This window comes from Taeniopygia guttata, chromosome 4, assembly GCF_048771995.1.
Source record: "Taeniopygia guttata chromosome 4, bTaeGut7.mat, whole genome shotgun sequence".
Classification (NCBI taxonomy): domain Eukaryota; kingdom Metazoa; phylum Chordata; class Aves; order Passeriformes; family Estrildidae; genus Taeniopygia; species Taeniopygia guttata.
Window position 1 is genome coordinate 38,600,744 of NC_133028.1, and position 17,861 is coordinate 38,618,604.

At 35.7% G+C, this 17,861-nt stretch overlaps 1 protein-coding gene across 4 annotated transcripts in view; it reads right to left on the reverse strand.

Annotated features, from left to right (window-relative positions):
- The window catches only part of KLHL2 (kelch like family member 2), a 53,617-nt gene that overhangs the window by 1,165 nt on the left and 34,591 nt on the right, over positions 1-17,861 (reverse strand). For 3 of the 4 annotated variants that reach the window (XM_030271414.4, XM_072928428.1, XM_030271415.4), the window contains 9 exons: positions 11,635-11,744; positions 10,165-10,281; positions 9,012-9,161; positions 8,017-8,134; positions 7,188-7,385; positions 6,330-6,431; positions 5,286-5,414; positions 842-982; positions 556-699 (listed from right to left, as the gene is read on the reverse strand). In XM_030271414.4, coding sequence (XP_030127274.1) covers positions 556-699; positions 842-982; positions 5,286-5,414; positions 6,330-6,431; positions 7,188-7,385; positions 8,017-8,134; positions 9,012-9,161; positions 10,165-10,281; positions 11,635-11,744 — 1,209 coding nt within the window. Of the gene's footprint in view, positions 1-555; positions 700-841; positions 983-4,029; positions 4,394-5,285; positions 5,415-6,329; positions 6,432-7,187; positions 7,386-8,016; positions 8,135-9,011; positions 9,162-10,164; positions 10,282-11,634; positions 11,745-17,861 lie in introns of those variants that run through there. The other variant, XM_072928429.1, reaches the window with a different exon arrangement.

Genomic DNA, 17,861 nt, shown 5'->3' on the forward strand with positions numbered 1-17,861 from the left:
TTAAAATCAAGAAAAAAAAATAATATGATACATTGCAATTAGCATTTAACTGTGCACCAGCAACAATGTACATATTTTTCCCTAATTTCTCTTTGACACAAAGCTGTCTGAATAAGTGCCAAGTTCTGAATGTTTCTGTGACTAATCAAGTTAAATTTTGCTATCAGTGAAATATATCCTTAACATTCACTTAAATAACTCATTTGAAAAAAACTGCAGTTATTGAAGGAAAAGATTCCTGAAACAGCTCATTTTCTAAATATCATATGCCAAAGAACTTTGGAAATGGATCCCTTAGACTGAGACACATATTTCTTGTTAAAAAAACTGGTCATACCAGAATCATCTTTCTGACTCACTATTTATGTTCTAAATCCTTCTTGGGTACACTTTAATCCCTTTTTCCTTGTAGTGAGTAATTATTTGAAGTCAAAATGTACCATCAGATTTTTTCTATCCATTTTATTATCTTAGATTTTACCTTGGACAAGACTCTGAATGCTTTGTCAAATGTTATACTTTAAAAAGTTTATTAAAAATATCTATATGCCTTACCTGCATAGCTCCTTCCTGTACTCATACAAGATGACACAACAGTCCATTTATCTGTTGTTGGATTATAATACTCCACTGTTGATAAATTACAGGAACCGTCATCTCCTCCAACTACATACAAGAGACCATTTACAGCACAAACGCCTAAAAAAGGGCAGAAAAACAAAATTAGTAATTGACTTCCACACCCCCCCAAAAGCATGTTTTTTAAATGAAAGCAGCAGAAATCCAGGCACATGCCATTCACAGTCGACACTGGCACAATTTTAGTCATTGTTGCACATACCTGCATTCCTTCTGCACATGTTCATGTCTGCAACCTGCTTCCAGGTACTGGCAATGGGGTCAAACACTTCAACACTTTTTCTTACCAAAGGACCATCATGACCACCTACTGCATACAATAAATTGTTTAACACACCAACACCTGCAAACATATGAAAATACACAGAATTAACCAGAGAATTATTTGACGATACAAAGGAGCAACAACAAGTATGTCAGCTAACATAAATCCTTCATTAAGTCAATGTTGGAAACTATTTCAGAAAACATTTGGGTCAGGATGCATTAAAGCAGAAAGACAGTAACTACAGCAAGACACTGATAAAATGCCTTGCATGCCCATCTACCATATTGCAGCATACAAAGACCAGAGCTGTTCTGCAACAGAAGATTTAGAAAATTTTGGACGAAAAATGATGTGCAGGAAAATGAGGCTTGTTGAAATTTAAGACTAATTAGAAGTGACAGTAAATGAGACAATGTGCTCAGCCAGCATAACAGAGATCTGACAAGATGATAAAGTGTAAGTGAACTTTTAGAAAGTAAAAGCTGCACAGTACAGAGGATAAAAGCTGAATGGATAGACACTATACAATAGGGATGTTTCCACTGAAGTGTTGGAATACCTTGTAAACAGATGGAACAGAAGTAAACAGTTAGCAGTGAGTACCTTCTCTGGGATTTGAAGAACACCAAGCGTCTTTGAACCAAGCTTCAGTTATCAAAATATCCAAAAGGATATTAAGGGGTGTCCTTTAATCCTAAGGTCTCCTTTACTTTACAACAAAAGTTTATCAATCTGTCAGCTTGGAATGAAGGTGTGAGTAAAGCTAGTTCCATCTACTTGCTATTTGGGCTGCATATATTGAAAAGATGGAAATGGGGGAAGCAGAAAGAAAGGCCTGTTTATTTATTCCTCCCTTTATAATGCATTATTAGAAAAAAAAACACAATAAATTTCAGAAACTGAGCAGATTTTTTTGTATTAAAACTTCTGAGTGATAGACCATAAAGACAACTAAAAAAGCACTTCTATGAAAGTATACTGGGAAATCTAATAAATGCCACATTTAAGACTATGAAACTCAAAGCAGAGATACAGATTTGCAAATACAGCTCACAAAGTTTCCATGGAAAGGGAACAAAACCACTTAAAATCTTTTTAAAGGGAAACAACAAATATGAATGCAAAAAATCAGGTAAGTCCTTCAAAGAAAAAGAAAATATTGGAGGTTGAAAAAAAGGAGGGAAAAAAAGGAAAAAAAAAGAGAACCCTGAGACCTTAATAATCAGCTGAAATATCTTTAAAAACATTATCACTAGTTTTGTGTTTAAGAGCCATTTCTATGTGTGAAGAGAAACAGCTCCTGCTGAAATGACTAAAATTTCTTATTAAAGAGACTGATTTTAACAATTAAAAGAAGAGTGGAAGGAAACATGGAAGCTAACTGGTATTGTAAATCTGAAAAATAGCTTATTGATAGGACACTCTTATAAATCATGCTATTTAGTGCTTTAGCAGTGATATTCACTACTAGCATTTCCCCATAACCTTCCCAGTTAATTTAGTTCCTCTTTCATTGCTATTATTTCTAGCTATCATGCCACAATATAGTATGACAACTTTTCTTTCTCCCACTCTGATGACACTTAATTAGACAGGATAGTACAACATTCATCTTTTCTAGAATTAAACATTACAGAGCTAGAAGAAGGGCTAATATTTCCAGTTTAAATATGAAATGTGACATAAATCCCCCCACCCATGTTTTCAATAGAGTTACTGCCCTTCCTATTCAGTGTGTATGGCTTTCCCTCTGCCACATTGCCACTTTTTTCTTTTATAGCTCCTTATTTTTAATAATGTCCTCCGTTCCTGCATGGTGCTTCATTTTCCCTTAATCCCACACCCAGTTTCCAGGTCCTACCTTATTTCTTGCTCCTTCCGTCTGTATCCTCTTGTTGCCGTCTTCTGAGTTCTCCTTTCTTTGTTACTTTTCTTTCCTGCCCATTTTTCAGGACCCTGTCTTATATCTCTCAGCCCTCCCAAATGGCCTATATCTGGATCTGAAGTTCCTCCTCCCAATATGTTGCTGGAAACAGATCTGTCCCCGTATTGATCAACTGAGAAGCAGTGGGTACTAAAGAAGAGTAACTGAGGGTTAACCTCTGAAAAGTTGCTTTTGAGTGAAGCTGAAGCAGTAGGAACAGAAGAGATGAGCTTAAATTCTTTGAGATGACAAGACATCCAAAAGTTGAATACAGGAACAAAATTATTTTTAGCTAGCCCCTGTAACACCACCAGGACTGATTGCTAGTTGAAACAGTTCTGGTGGGTTTGGCTATTTGACCTCTACAGCCAAGCTCAATCAACAGTCATGATTTTCACATTACCACCCACTCCTCTGCCATGCAAAAATATAATTTTTCATGTGTTTAACAGAGTGGCACAGAAGAATGCTGATTATTTTACTCAATTATATGAATCTGGAATAACTGTCTACATTTAGTTTTCCTCTCAATTTTTTTTTAATCAGTAGGCCAGGTAAAAGGCAGAAGAGAATTGAGTACGCAAACACGGGGAACAAGGGAAGAGAGGAAAGGGGCAGGAAGATCCCAGTAGTTAGTATATTTTAGGAACTAAATTTCAAAGTTGTAGAAGAAATTCAACATTTAAAAAAAATCTGAAAACATCTGCAGTACAACAACAGTTTGCAAAAACAGAGTATCAAAAAATAAACCCCAAACACTGAAACAAAACGTGTGTGCAGGCAGACTGCAAAACGAAACTTTGTCACAACCCCCCAACACTATTTGTCTTTATAATGATTCTTGTAACTTGCCCATTTTATATAAATATTTATATTTTATATAAATATTTTCCTCACAACTTCCAATATTAGACAGGAGTATTTTCCAGTATCCTTAGTGCAACTCTGTCCAGTTTTTAATCCAGAATTTACTTCCAAGAAGCACAAACTGAATTACTAGAAGTTTCACAAGGCAACTGTGTTTTCTTGAGGTACACTGTATCATGTTTCCTTCATTAACATCCAAGTTTTAGTTTAGAAATAAAATTGAAATGTGACTTCTAGTAATAAGAATTATCAGCTTGTTGATCTTGTAAGGATATGATGGAAGTATCACAGCCTATCTCAATTTTAGTAATGAATTTAGTACTTTGATAGATTTCTTTTGAAATTATTTGAAGTTAATTTAAACATTATTATATAGGTAAAAACTGTTCAGAGTTAACAAAGAATAATGGAAGGTAAGATGAGAAGTTGGAAAGAATTATTAATCATATACTGAGCATACTAAAAGTCCATTCAGATTTATTTGTAGCAATATCTCTTCCATTATGAAGCACATTAATGCAATCACCAGTAGATACTTGAAGGGTGTTGCTAAAAACCACCATTAAGTATTTGGCAAAAAAAGTGACTTAACTACTAAAAAATAAATGTAGAAAATAATATCATGGAATTTGACTTGAAAAAGTCCATGGGAACGCATCTACAGAAATAAAACAACTTCTGCGAGTTGAAAAAACCTGAAATACCAAAAGACAAATAGAGGATAGTGAACAGTAAATGAGATTCAAGTCCATAATATTAATAGATTATGAAAATGCTAATGTCAATTTGGAGCTGTGGAAGCACCATTTCACTAAACAAAAGTGGAATACCATAGGCACTTTTAAAGATGTCTTTAAAGAGAAATATACACACTCAGAATTGCAAGAAGGAAAAAAGAAATCCACAAAAAAAAAAAAAAAGGGATTTTTAAGATTATAGAGAAATAAATGGATATACCTTAGCTAAATGATAAGGAAGGATAACATGTAGTAGGCTGTACATGTACAGAGGATGTAAACACCAGGTGATGAGAAGAATTACTGAAGGTGAAATAAAAGGTACATAAGTGTAAGTAATAGGATGAAACCAGTAATACAAACTTGGGAATGAACAAGGACAAAATTTCCTGCAGTGAATCAGAATGCAGAACAAGTCCTCCAAAGAGGTGGAAACCTAGTCACAGTTCACACGTAAAGTCAACCTGAAAACACTGTTAGAATAATCAGCCTAGCTGGCAAAGAGATCCCTGTAGAAAAGACATTTTTTCATCCTTGCTGTATAGATTTTGATACTTAAGAATTGAGGTGATAGTGATATTACAATCTGAGTATTCGTATGTTAAAAACCACCAGAAATTGTGGGAAGAAGAGGAATATGAAAGTATGAAAAAACAGAGGGATATTTATTCTTAATGCACTGAATCTTATTCAGTGGAACAGTTTTATTTTAATAACCTGTTGTGTATCATCCATCCAGGACTTGCACATTCCATTAGATTCAGACTTTAGCTTACCTTTCATGTTTTTAGATACATTTAAACCTGGGAATTTTCATCTTTGCAAGGACGGCTGATCCTTGTCCACTCACCTGCTCCGCTCCGCCTCGTGCTCATTTCTGCGACATAGCTCCACTCATTGGAATTGGCATCATAGCATTCTACTGAACTAAGGCACTGCCGTGACGCTCCGTCGTAGCCACCGACAGCATACAGCTTCCCTGGGGGGAACAAAGGAGCCTGCCAGCTGCTCATGCACATGCAGGGACTGGCACAGCAGCAAAGAGGAAGGCATTGTTCTCCAGTGAGCTACTAATCAGCACCTGTCAATACTGAGAGTCTATACTGTAAAAATTTAGGTTAGCATGCCACAGATCTTGTCAATTTTAGGATGTAAAAGGCATCCAGTGTCTAACAACAACAATGCAAGTCAAAAGATTTTTAATTGCCTAGCTGAAATACAAAGGTAAGATTTTTAATTAGGCATTGCTCAAAAGCAAGCTATTTCAATTATGTTTGATACTGGAAGCTCACAGATAGGTTTCCTAGGAATATCATAAATTTAGTTGAAAATCACACATACAGTCTGCATTTTCAGATTAGAAACAGCAGTGGTCCCTATGCAGTTAAAGCACACACCCACGCTTAAAACTGTTTTAAGATCCAAGAGCCAGGCCAGGCCTCCATTGTGCAAGTGACATTCAGGCTATTCACCACAAAGCTGACTGGAAAGTCAGCAGTTTTCCTGGCACTGCCCTTGGGACTGTCCCCAGCATGCAGCCAGCAAGGTCAGCCACAGATAACAGAGCCGACAATACAGCAGTGCTACATCACTAAAGACCAAATGATAAGGTCATCACGTCAGCTCTCTGACTTTGCTGACATACATAACCTAGAACTTAGCAAGGTTTTACTCAATTGGCCTCAGCCAAAACTGAAGCTCTGAAAAAAAAATTAAAACCACTATGCTAAAAACTGGTCAAACCCAAGCAAATGAATACATATTGTTCATGCCATTTGAATTAGAAGGTTAAGCAAAAACATAAATCTGAAGTATGCATTCAGAAATAAGAAAAACTAGTAGGGTAAATTATTGCATTTCCCTCTGTTCTTTTTAATATCATTTGTCAACTTACCTCCAACAACACCTACACCAACACTACTTCTTCTTGTGTTCATTGGAGCTACATGAAACCACTCGTTAGTCTTTAAGTTGTAAACCTCAACTGATGACAAACCTATGAAGACAATATAACATTTTCTCTATAAATATAGGTGCAACATACTGTCTAGCTTTCAGGAAACTCTTCATATCTGAAAATTCAAATTATTTCATTTTAAGGATTTTTAAATACAGAACAAAGAGCACAACTTTTTGTCCTTTAGATAGGCAATTACAATCAACCCAACTTTATGTCCAAAAATGGGCAAATTACTGAAAACTTCTGTGGATCTGTGAAAACTTCTTCCCTGTATTATTTTCTTTCTTTTTAATTAAGAAATTACTTAATTACTACATATGCTTTTATAATAGTTATTCAGCAAAAAGATCACTTCTGCACTAACTGTTTAGTGCACCTAACTAGAGAACGAACAGTCTATGTCTAAAGCCTTCTCACAGGTCAGAAAAAGCTGTTTATAATCTTATTTACACTATATGAAAAGGCAGAAATCAATTTCCTATGCAAACAGGACTAAACAGACCAGATATTTTTTCTCCCATACCTTCCCACAAGGACTCTGACTATAGAAGGAATACTGGAAGGAAACTCACCAAAAGTTCACTAATCTTCATTTCTGAACTCTTAGGAGCAAACAGTCCACCTTTCAGGTAGGGGAGGATATGACCACTTAAACACATTCCACATCACAAAATGCCAGGTTACCCTCATACTTGGTTTCACCAAAAATACCAGCAAAAAGAGACATTAAAATTTGATAAAATTATGTTAAGAGTAGTCAAAGCAATTCAGAAGTGTCTCAGGCAAACATACCTGTACTCCCATCAAATCCTCCCACAGCATAAAGAAGGCCATTTAATACAGCTGCTCCCAGTGTGCTTCTCCTGTCTTGCATGTTAGCAACACTTGTCCACTGGTCCTTCACTGGATCATAGGAATCTACTGTACGAACTCTCAAAGAGCCATTGAAACCACCAACAGCATAAACCATGCCTCCCATGTACACCATTCCTAGAGCAGGGACATGGGAGGAAAGATGAGTGTTTCAGTCTCTCTGCCAATTAACTGTGTTCTGTACCGTCTTAAGTATGCAGATACTTGACACAAATTACAATATTCACTACACTTTTCGTGCTTGTGACAGTCCCCTGGAACTACACTTCATTCAGATTAAGCCCTAGACTTTCTGATACTTTCTGCTACTAACAGTACCCATTCCTGAGTACCATGCTTGCTGAATTTCTTCTTGCTTAAATCACTCAGCTGCTTTAAGAGCACATGTTCATGTTGTCAATAGTGGATGAACACTTCTTCACACTCTTTATATCATTTAATAATATTAGGGTATTTTAATAGCAAAATTAGTCATTATTACAATGCGTTAATATTTAAATTTATTTATCCCTTGTTTCTGTGGGAAGTAATAAAGCAGTTTATCCTGCAGATTAAAAACTGAACCTCAAATTGATTAAGCACAATTGATCAAAGTTGTATCGTTCCAGATTAGCAAATAATTCAAATGATCAGTGAAGTCAAGGTTTAGCCCTTCTTAGATAAATATCTCAAGTACTGTTCCAGAGAACATACAGTGCCTAAATTCTGAAGCATTACCAACCACAACAAAAAGATTAGGCATCCTTACCTGCTCTACATCTTCTGGAAGGCAATTCAGCTACCTGATGCCAGCGTTCTTCTTTAAAATCATAGCATTCAACACTGCGAATTGCCTTTGGTGCCTGTCCCCCAACTACCATCATCAACTAACAGGGAGATAATAACTATTAGTCATTTGCACATATGAGAGCACCTGAAAGACTGAAAAAGTGTTAAAAAATAAAGCAAACTTCTGTAAAAGAAATAATTAAAGGATGGCTCTCCTATAGAAATTTGAATCTTGCTAACCAGGCCAAATTAATTGTTAGGTATTTTTTTAAACAAATGTAATTTGTAGTTATTTTGTCCAGAGAAAATACCAAGAGTAGAAAAGCAGCAACCAATCAGAATCTCTGTAAAGCTCCCATGAAAGAGGGAGACCCTGATGTATGTTTACATCCTATTGTGATCTCAGGTATCAGAATTCACCATCTATGATATGTAATGAAGCTGTGACCATCCATCACATAACAGCCTTATCTTGTTCTTCTAAGAAAAATGTGCTAAGTCTGCTGAATTGAATTTCCTATTCCATTATTACCATTTTCACAACAGTACTACGAGAAAACTTCTTTACTTCATTGTAAAGAAGAAAGTATCTAATGTTTGTTTTTTGCTAAAATGAACTAAAGATTAAATAAAATATCTTAACACAGTCTCTTTAGTCATTCTTTGTTTTGGTTTGAGTTTTTTGGGGGTTATGTTTTTGTTTTTTAACTTCTCCATCATTGTATAATTCTCAAAAGAGCTGAAGTACTTATTAAAAAATGTTTCCTGGGAGGGCATTTAGGTGTAGGTGGGAGGCTAAAACATCTATATCATAAGTAGCATGGAGTGTAAAGGTAATCGCTTGTTACATTTTTATGATAAATAATTCTGGTACAATTCTTTTACAGGAATACCCCATGACAGAGTCATGGTCTCATGGAATTTCTTAAAATGTAGTTTGAAATAGTATATACACTGGAAAAACAAGGTTCTTACTTTTGGAAGGCTAGCAGGTGTTCTCAATTTTGTCCGTGTGCTTTTCATCAACGCCCGTTGCTCAGTTGGTAGCAAGTGATACTTCATAGCTTCAATGAGGTAATCTTTACAAGCACTGCTGTTCTTAACCAATATTTCCTCTTCAACTCTCTGTTTATTAATAGAAGTTTAACAAGATCTGAGCATGTTAAGGAAGTAAAACAGAAATCACAGTCCAAAGTGTAATAAAGCCTACGATCTATCACACAAATGCAGATTAATCTACTTTTTAAGATTATAATTTAACCAGTAGGACACAAATTTGTGTTGGAAATGTGCAGTCACTAAAAAAAAAACCCATAATATGCTGATTGTTAGTTAGCAAGTAGAAGAAACAGTGATAGGCAAGGTAGATCACTTTTCTTACAACTGGGCACATTTCTTGATTTTTTAAATACAGACAGTACAGAACATTTTAATGTAGGGGTAGCAGAGAATACTTAACAAACTAGTAAGCTACCCCACAACAATAAAAACCGCAACAGGACACAACAATTAAAAAAACCCAAATCCCACCCAAAACAACCCACACAAATTGGAGATTTATATCACAAAACCAGAATTTTTAAAATAAACACCTACCAACCTACTTATACCTATTAACCAATGTTAATACTAAACTCATATTGTCAATCTTAAATATTTGACATGACACCAAAATATCCAAATGAGCTTATAAAATTTGAAAAAATTTATTTTATCTGAACCAGGTAAAATAATGCTTCTTTTGTCATTAATTCCTAATCAGCTTAAACAACAGATATAATTCTGAAGTTGAAAATTCACTTATGAGAACAAATCCTTTATCAAAAGAGGGCATTACAAATTAAACCTAACCTGATCTCAGCAAATTACACTGTTCAGATTCCTGGTGTGGTATGACACACAGTCAGCCAAACAGATAAATTACTTTCCTAAGTCATCCTCTACATGGCAATCTCTCACCTCGGTGTGTGGATGTGCACATGAATATGTGGTAGTGGCTGTTTGTTTACTTTTACTATCACTAATAGACTAATGGCACTGTTGTTTAAATTTAAAATTATTTATCTGGCATTAAAATCATGAACAGAAATATTCACATGCAGAATACTTAGTATTCCTTTTTGCTTACCTGAACTAAATACTCGCGGGAAAGCAAAGGCAGCCGAACATGCTCCATCAGACGTGCCATTAACTCCTGCCTTACATCTTTGTCATGGTTTACCCAGGCTATCACTGCTTCAAATACCTTCCAGAAAACAAACAAATCAAGTTCCTTGACTTACAAGTTCATAAGCATGAAAACATCAGTGTGCCTCCAAAAGTAGTTTTGCTTATACTAAAACTCCTAGCATAAGAACAGATAACAGTGGTTACAGCCCCCATTATTTCCATGTTTATCAACTACAAAATTATGAAGGTGCATTATCTGATCTCTTTTTATATCTACTCCTCTACTGGTGTTTCAAGGATAGCTGTGCTACATTGACAAAATGCACACAGTGACTTCACTAGGCAAACAAACAACACAGCAGCAGGAATATTACAGTCCTCATACTTTTCTTCCTTTCTTGGAGAACTGACCTGCCCATCAGCATTCAAATGACTTATCATCACTGAGTCTTAGCAGGACAAGTGATCCCAATCCTGGTTTTGCCTCCATTGCACAGTAGCTGATAATTCACTGGAGCATTAAAACCTTAAATATACTCCACAAAAGCAGCATCACATGTATTTAAGGGATAGATGCAGACCTTCAGGGTAACAACAACATAGCTTTGCTAGCTGCTGTTTAAGCAGATAGTTCTTAGGTTCAAAGTTTCAAACATGTACAAATGAGTATTCAAACATGCTTTTGAACACAATTTAGCCTCATTTGAGTACAACTGCAAACTTCTCAGAAAAAAAGAAAACCAACATATTTCAAATAGTTCATAACTGAATTTAAAAATCTCAAAATACATCCACAACCTGAGAATAATTAGAGGTTTACAGAGATGCCCTGGGCTCACTGAAGAGCACAGTGTTTCAAAAATGGCTTTAAAAGATTGAGAGCTAGGCTAAAGGTGAGCCAACACACATTAAACTTTGGTTCGGTAATACCAAGCTGCCACGTCATCTCCTGTGCTGCCCACATGTGTTCATTTAGGTTAAACAGCTCACATATACACACAATACTTTAATACCTTTGTGGGACTGCTGATGTTAAAGTTAGTAAATGGCATATAAGTGCTCTTCAAACTTGGAATTATTTATCCCTTGGTAAACAAAACTCCTGTGGATGTGACTCAGCATGTGTTCTGGTTGTTCTGCTTGAAGATAAGAAGGAATTTCCATTTAATGTAGTTTTGGTTTTGGGTTTTTTTTCCCCAAGAAGGCAAAGGGATTTAATATAGTTGTAGGATTTTTAAGAGTTGAGACTAGTTGTCAACATCAGACTGACAACACTTTTGGGAAACATCCTTTAAACCTGAGCACAATGCCTGCCTAATTTCACTAAGGAAACACAGAACACATCCGAAAAAAGGCACAAGATCAGTGGAACAAGCTTGCTCTTTCACCTGAAAGGATAAAAAGAATAATGAGATACAGACTGTCTTACCTTCTCCTCTGAGGCAATTGTGAGTTTGTCACTGGATATCAGACTGCACACCTGCTCTACACCAAGATTGAGGTATTCTTCACTAAGTACGACATCGGAAAAGTGCTGCTCTGTTTGGAGGAAAAGAAATACGCTAACATAGAGTGCAACATGTCTCCACATGTATGACAAGCATTAAAGCAGCAGGGGAAAAGAGAGGAAGATGATTCAATATGCATGCTGCTTTACCCTATCTAGAAGCAATACATTGACTTAAAACCTCTTCTATAAGATAAAGCTTGGTCTCAAAAATAGCTTTTATATTTAAAGATTCCTTAACTGAAATATTAAAGCACATTATACTAAAAGTATTATAGCAATTTTCAGATGCTTGCTTCATCTCAGTACTTGTCCTTTAGAATTACCTAAGTCTCATTTTGCTAAATTTGTACACAAAAATACAGGTAAAAGAATCCAGAGTCTTTAGATGTTGTTGTCAAGCATATTTTAAATTTGTAGTTTGATATGAACAATAGTTGATTCTTTAGAACCAACCAGCAATGCCATACAAGTCCTGTTGCATCTCTCAGAGCATCTTCAAGGTCATAAAATATTGCATATTGCAATCTCTACAAAATGCAGAAGGTATGTAGTTTTTTCCTAATTTTTTTTAAACTTCAACTTAAATAAAACTGAAAAAATTTAAAGTTTCCAAGTTGTCATTCAGTTATTCAGTTGTCCCTTTCCTTCCTTAAAATTGCTTTTTATGACATTGTTTTCCTTAAAAAGTAGTTCCATTCAGTTAAATTATTTTCCCCTTCTTCTGCTATTCTTAACAGAAGTTAGAAGGGAAAACTGTTACTAAGAACTTAAGAATTCTCTCAAAATTAGACTAAATAAAAGGAAGCCAGCAAACACACTCAAACCAAAGAACATTTTATAGCCTCTCAATTACTCTATAAGTACTACTGTAACTAAGACTCCACATTTGAGAAAGTTGTCTAAGCTGTTTAAAAAAGCTTAAGAATGCTGAAACTCAAGAAGACTAATTTTTCAGTTCAACTTTGCAGGGTACAAGAAAACAGCTGTTTTAGATGCAATCATCATCAGTACAAGTCCCTCTAATTCTTCAGCATTCTCATGATGGACAGGTACTATTTTTTGCAGTACATCAGGCAATGGGAAAGAAAGGATGAAAATAAGTACTATTAATTTTTATAACATCCCCATTACTTTTCCACTCTACAAGTCTCTTGTATATGTTTGCTTTTCAGAAAAGTATGCAGTTTCTCAAGCTAAATATCTGATGAGTTTTATTGTTTGCAAATAGAAATTGAGAAAGATAATTTGTATAGATTATTTTTACAATAAACTCCAAATTTTAGGTGAGTGTCTCAAACCAGTATACCTGACTGTACTGAGAAGCTGAGTTTGGAAGCAAGCAGAAGGGAGAAGCAAACACATCCAAATCTCAAAGAAATCTGAGGTTCTGAAGCACTGTTCATCTTTCCTTGTGGAATACAATGCAACAGTGGATCACATCCAACAGGATATATTTCATCATTTAGAAATACCTGATTGGTTTTACAGACTCACATACAAAAGCCTTGCTTTTTAAAAGTTGATTTAGATTTATGTCATGCACTAAGTAGGAAGAGATCCATCCTCTAAACTAGGAGAGGTGAAAGTTGAGAATATTGAAAGTAATACAATGAATGTGAGGCTGTCTCCTGTTTTCATGCTTGACATGAGAATTGTAGAAGAGAATCCCCAAAAAAACAGTGCTTGAACAAAAACTGTTTACTGGATGTCAGCCTCTTAAAGCATAAAACATGGCTCGTGGTCAAGAGAAGGAGTGAAAAAAGGAGAAACAATAAACCAAACTACTCCATCAAGAGCTACAGATCCTCAGGTGAATGAATTACAGACAAAAGAGAAAGAGAAAGGATTTCTACATAAATTTTAGTCATCAAAAAAGAGGCAAGGCGAAATAACTTGTCTCATAAGAATAAGATCCCTTGTTGTCTAGCGGACCATCATAACTGATTGATAGATAACATTTGGGCAGAAGCCAATTGCAATTACAGCTACATGGATTATTTCATATAATTAAAAACTGAAAAAGAACAAGGAAATGTAAAAAAAAATCAATTAAATCCACCAATGGCAATTTATGTAATGCTGGTTCAAGTGTTAAAGACAGAAGGTTTCATTATATATAAAAATCACACTTATGAAATTCAAACTTTTGGCATTCTTTTAGCAAGAAGGATATCAGCATCTTCGAAATAGCATGACTCAGTACTAAAATTTCAAGAAATCACACTTAGATCCTCTTTTCCTGATAACGATGAAAAATAGTACTGGAGGTGTGTGGATTTTTTTGCCTTCTGGGTTACGATTTGTATTATCTCATATTACTGCTCCCATCCTGAAAGCTTCAATAATCTGAAGACTTTAACATCAAACATGATGAAAGTTATGCTTAAATGATTAAATATTTCATGTAACTGTCCCCTGTAAAATCTAAAATTATCTTGTTTTTTATTTATTGCATTATGAAACATACTTTTTCTTTATGAACATCTCTTAGAGAATCAAAGAGAGAACTAACCAGATGGAAGTTTCCATGAGAGAATAAAATAATTATTTTTTCCCAAATCAGAATTTTCCACACAGTATGCAACTTTGACAAATTTGTACTGGAATCCTGCCCTATTTCTTGCCTCTTTACCCAGAAATTTAAGCCAGCTGGCTCTAGAGTCTGGCCTGGAAACAAGCTGGTTTAGGACCTGCAGAGGCTTGGCTTCTAAATTCCCAGTTCCTAAGCAAGTGGAGTCCTACTTCTTTATTATCAAGTCTAAACTCTGTCTTTAAAAAAAAATTATCCATTTTAGGACGTTTCTAAAATTTCTGTTCCAATTGCATATGAAAAACAGATTTTCACATTTTTGCAACTGAGTCAGCTAAAGACCTGTCCTTGTCTGCCCTGTACCAGTAGGGCGGGACAAATGAAAAGGAAGTCTTTAACAACACGAAAGGGGCTAGTAACAAAAATGTCTGGAAGTACAATAAACAATGCCAGCAGGGAGAGCACAGAAAGAAAATAGGAGCTGTAAATGTATCACTTTTTTGGTATTTGTTGTTCTGAGTCTAGAGCCATGTATACATGCACATGCAGCAAAAAGCACTTGACACCTCTTCTATCCAAAAGGCACACAAGTCTGGCTATACCAATATTGACATTAACTTTATATTTTTCAATTACATAGGAAGAAAACCTACATCTGAAGCCTGCACAGGACATTTTATTCTTTAAATATTTATGGATTAATTCACAATGCCACATCAAGATTTTTTTGGCTTGGGACAAAAAGGCCTTTGCTATTGGCCTATTTTAAGGCCCTGGTCAAACAGAAACCCCAGCTTTGTTGCGGAGGGATAGACACAAGCTCTGCCAGTTGGAGAATCAGCAGAAGCCAAAACTGTAGAATCACATTTTTTTAAAAAATCTGATTTATTTGTCAGTTTTATACTTAAATAACTGTTTTTTATAACACCATGAAATTCACAACAGCCAAGGCAACAGCAGCATAGCAACAGACGTTGCTACTCAGAATAGAATCATAGGAATGATTCTGACAACTCCATCCTTTCCATGCCAGGCATTCGGATGTACACAAGAACAGTCCACAGAAGACCTGCATGCTTCCACGTCTTGCCAGGGCTCAAGTTTTAGACTAAGAGCACCAGAATTAAGAATGCTGTTATCCCAAATACAATGCAGCAATCCTTGCACCACAAAACATACTAGGATTCCCTAACAAAAGAACCTTCAACATCTCAGCACAGTGCTAAAAGCCAAAAAGATTCACTGTGTCAAGCCTCAAAGGACACCTCTGTCACAGGTCTCCCAAAGTTTCCAATGCCTGTACTGCCCTATGCAGTGGGTAAAACACATTATTATTCTTTGTTTGAAACCAAGAAATGTATCAGGACATAAGCACTGAGCTAGGGTCTCTCTAGTCCAAGATGGCACAGCCCTCTTCATTAAAAGGCTTTACCAATTTATCTTCGGGTTGTAAATAACATTACAACACCCAAATAACGCACCACCTTTCAAGAAAAACTGTTATTTTGTGAACTTCCTCTAATACTATGTAAGACATAGCCCAGACCAAAACTGAGGACAGACTAGCAATGCTCATGCCACATACTCCTCCTAGGAATCCTCACAAAAGAAGGATGAGAGGCCTCAGCTGTATAGTCTCTGACTGTGCCAGGGTAACAAGCAGGATTGCTTGCTGGAACACCATAAGGACAGGTGGCATCTCCAAGTTCAATTGCAACAGAAGCTCATTCCAAGTAACTGTATCAATTGTCCACTATTTTCAGATCTAAGGTGCATATAAATGACTCTCCTCTAAATCTTGTTCTCTGGTGCAAAGGACCAATGCACCACAGAAATATGAAGCTCCAAATTTAAAGGAAGTTGCACTTTCATTTCCACTGGAAGGAAGTTCAAGAGTTTCACTTTTCTAGTAACTTCTGATCCAGTGACATCCATTTGTTTTTATATTATCATTCTCACTGCTTTTTTTAATCTAATAATCCTTTTCTGTACTCATTCTAATTTCTAGAGCCTTAATCCCAAAATGTGTGCTCTGAGAGTTAAGATGCCTGTGATACAAAGCTTAACTCTGAAATGGCACGGCCATGTATTTTTGGCTCAGACTTTTGAGAAAATTTTTTGCAGTTGTAAGAAAGCTATGACAAAGTACGAAGAGCCATTTGAGAGAAGAGCAGGGGGAAAAAAGAAGCTATGATGGCTGAGATAGAGGCAGTAAGTAGCCTGAAAATTCAAGAGCAAAAACATTGACCTGAAAAGGTATAGAACTGTATGAAAGGAAATCAGGGAGTCAGCAGACAGAAATTCAGCAAGACTGATGATGAACCAATTCCAAGGAGAAATGAAGGCCTAAGTTTCCTCCCTGGATCCTTTTATCAGGAGTACTGAGCATTCTGGTGCTCAGTCTAGTATCTTGCATGTCCCAAGCAGGATCAACAAATAGCTTCCCTCCTCTTTTCACTTGTCTGTCTTCTGCTTGCAGGCACTCTTTGTGCACAGCAAAGGATGCCTGAATAAAATGACCTTCAACTACTAAACAGAAAAAGATTGTTTAGAAGCAACTGAAGTAGTTTAGAGGCTTAGTGTAGAGATAACTAAGGCCCAGTCAGTCAGAACAGAAGTTGGAAAAAATAATTTAAAACTCAGAATTAAGCAACAGCTGTATAAAAACATGCTCCCTAAAACATTTAGTATCTGAACATTAACTCTAGTTAATAAATGTATATCTTGCTTCCTAATTCAAAAAATGGAATAGCTTTTTGAATTTAATAATGTATTACTCAAAGACAAAAGGATTTAATTAAAAACTTTTGCATAGATGTCTAAACAGAAGTATCACAAAGTCATTCAGCCATGTACACATCACAACTTCACAAGTAAGGTAGGCATTATAAAAGCTAGTACTTTCAAAAATAATCTGAAAAGCTTTTGAATTTTTTTAAATTGATATATCAATCATTCTTGATAGAAATACTATAATCTCCTGTGATTTAAAAAAAAATCTATACCACAAATCAGCATTTCTAGGAATGAAGACAACTGAAAGCATTCATCAGTCCTTGCCTTTCTGAGGTCTAAATTTATTCAAGGCAATAAAAAGTCTATTATTTGGACCTGAGTTGAAGCACTTAGTGTTCTGTTTCAGGAAAATCTTCAATTTTAATTCTGTACTAATTGTTAATTATGCTAATTTGTCACTGTACATTTAAGGAAAGTTGTGAAAAGCAATGCAGTCATACATATTTTTTTCTACAGACTTATCAGGACATTTAATTTTTAATTCTCTTTTTTTTTATTGCTCTTGATCTAAGCCTGACAGTGGTAGAAGGAGGAAAGCAGAGCAGAGAATGGACCTGACTATGCATTCTGACTATACACAGCCTAGTTATCTCAAGAATAAGAACAGGCTGTGCATTGCTTTAAAATCCACCCCATAGACACAGCAAATACACAGTAGGAGTTGAGCTGGCAGCTTGTCGCACACGCCAGCAGTACTCCAAGAATATGATGACAATAAGGGAAGCTTCTGGGGGGAATTTGACAGAAATGGAAGGTAGTTTGGTTATGAGGAAAGATAAGGCTAGTACCAAGCATGAACATAGGAGAGCTGGAGAGAAAA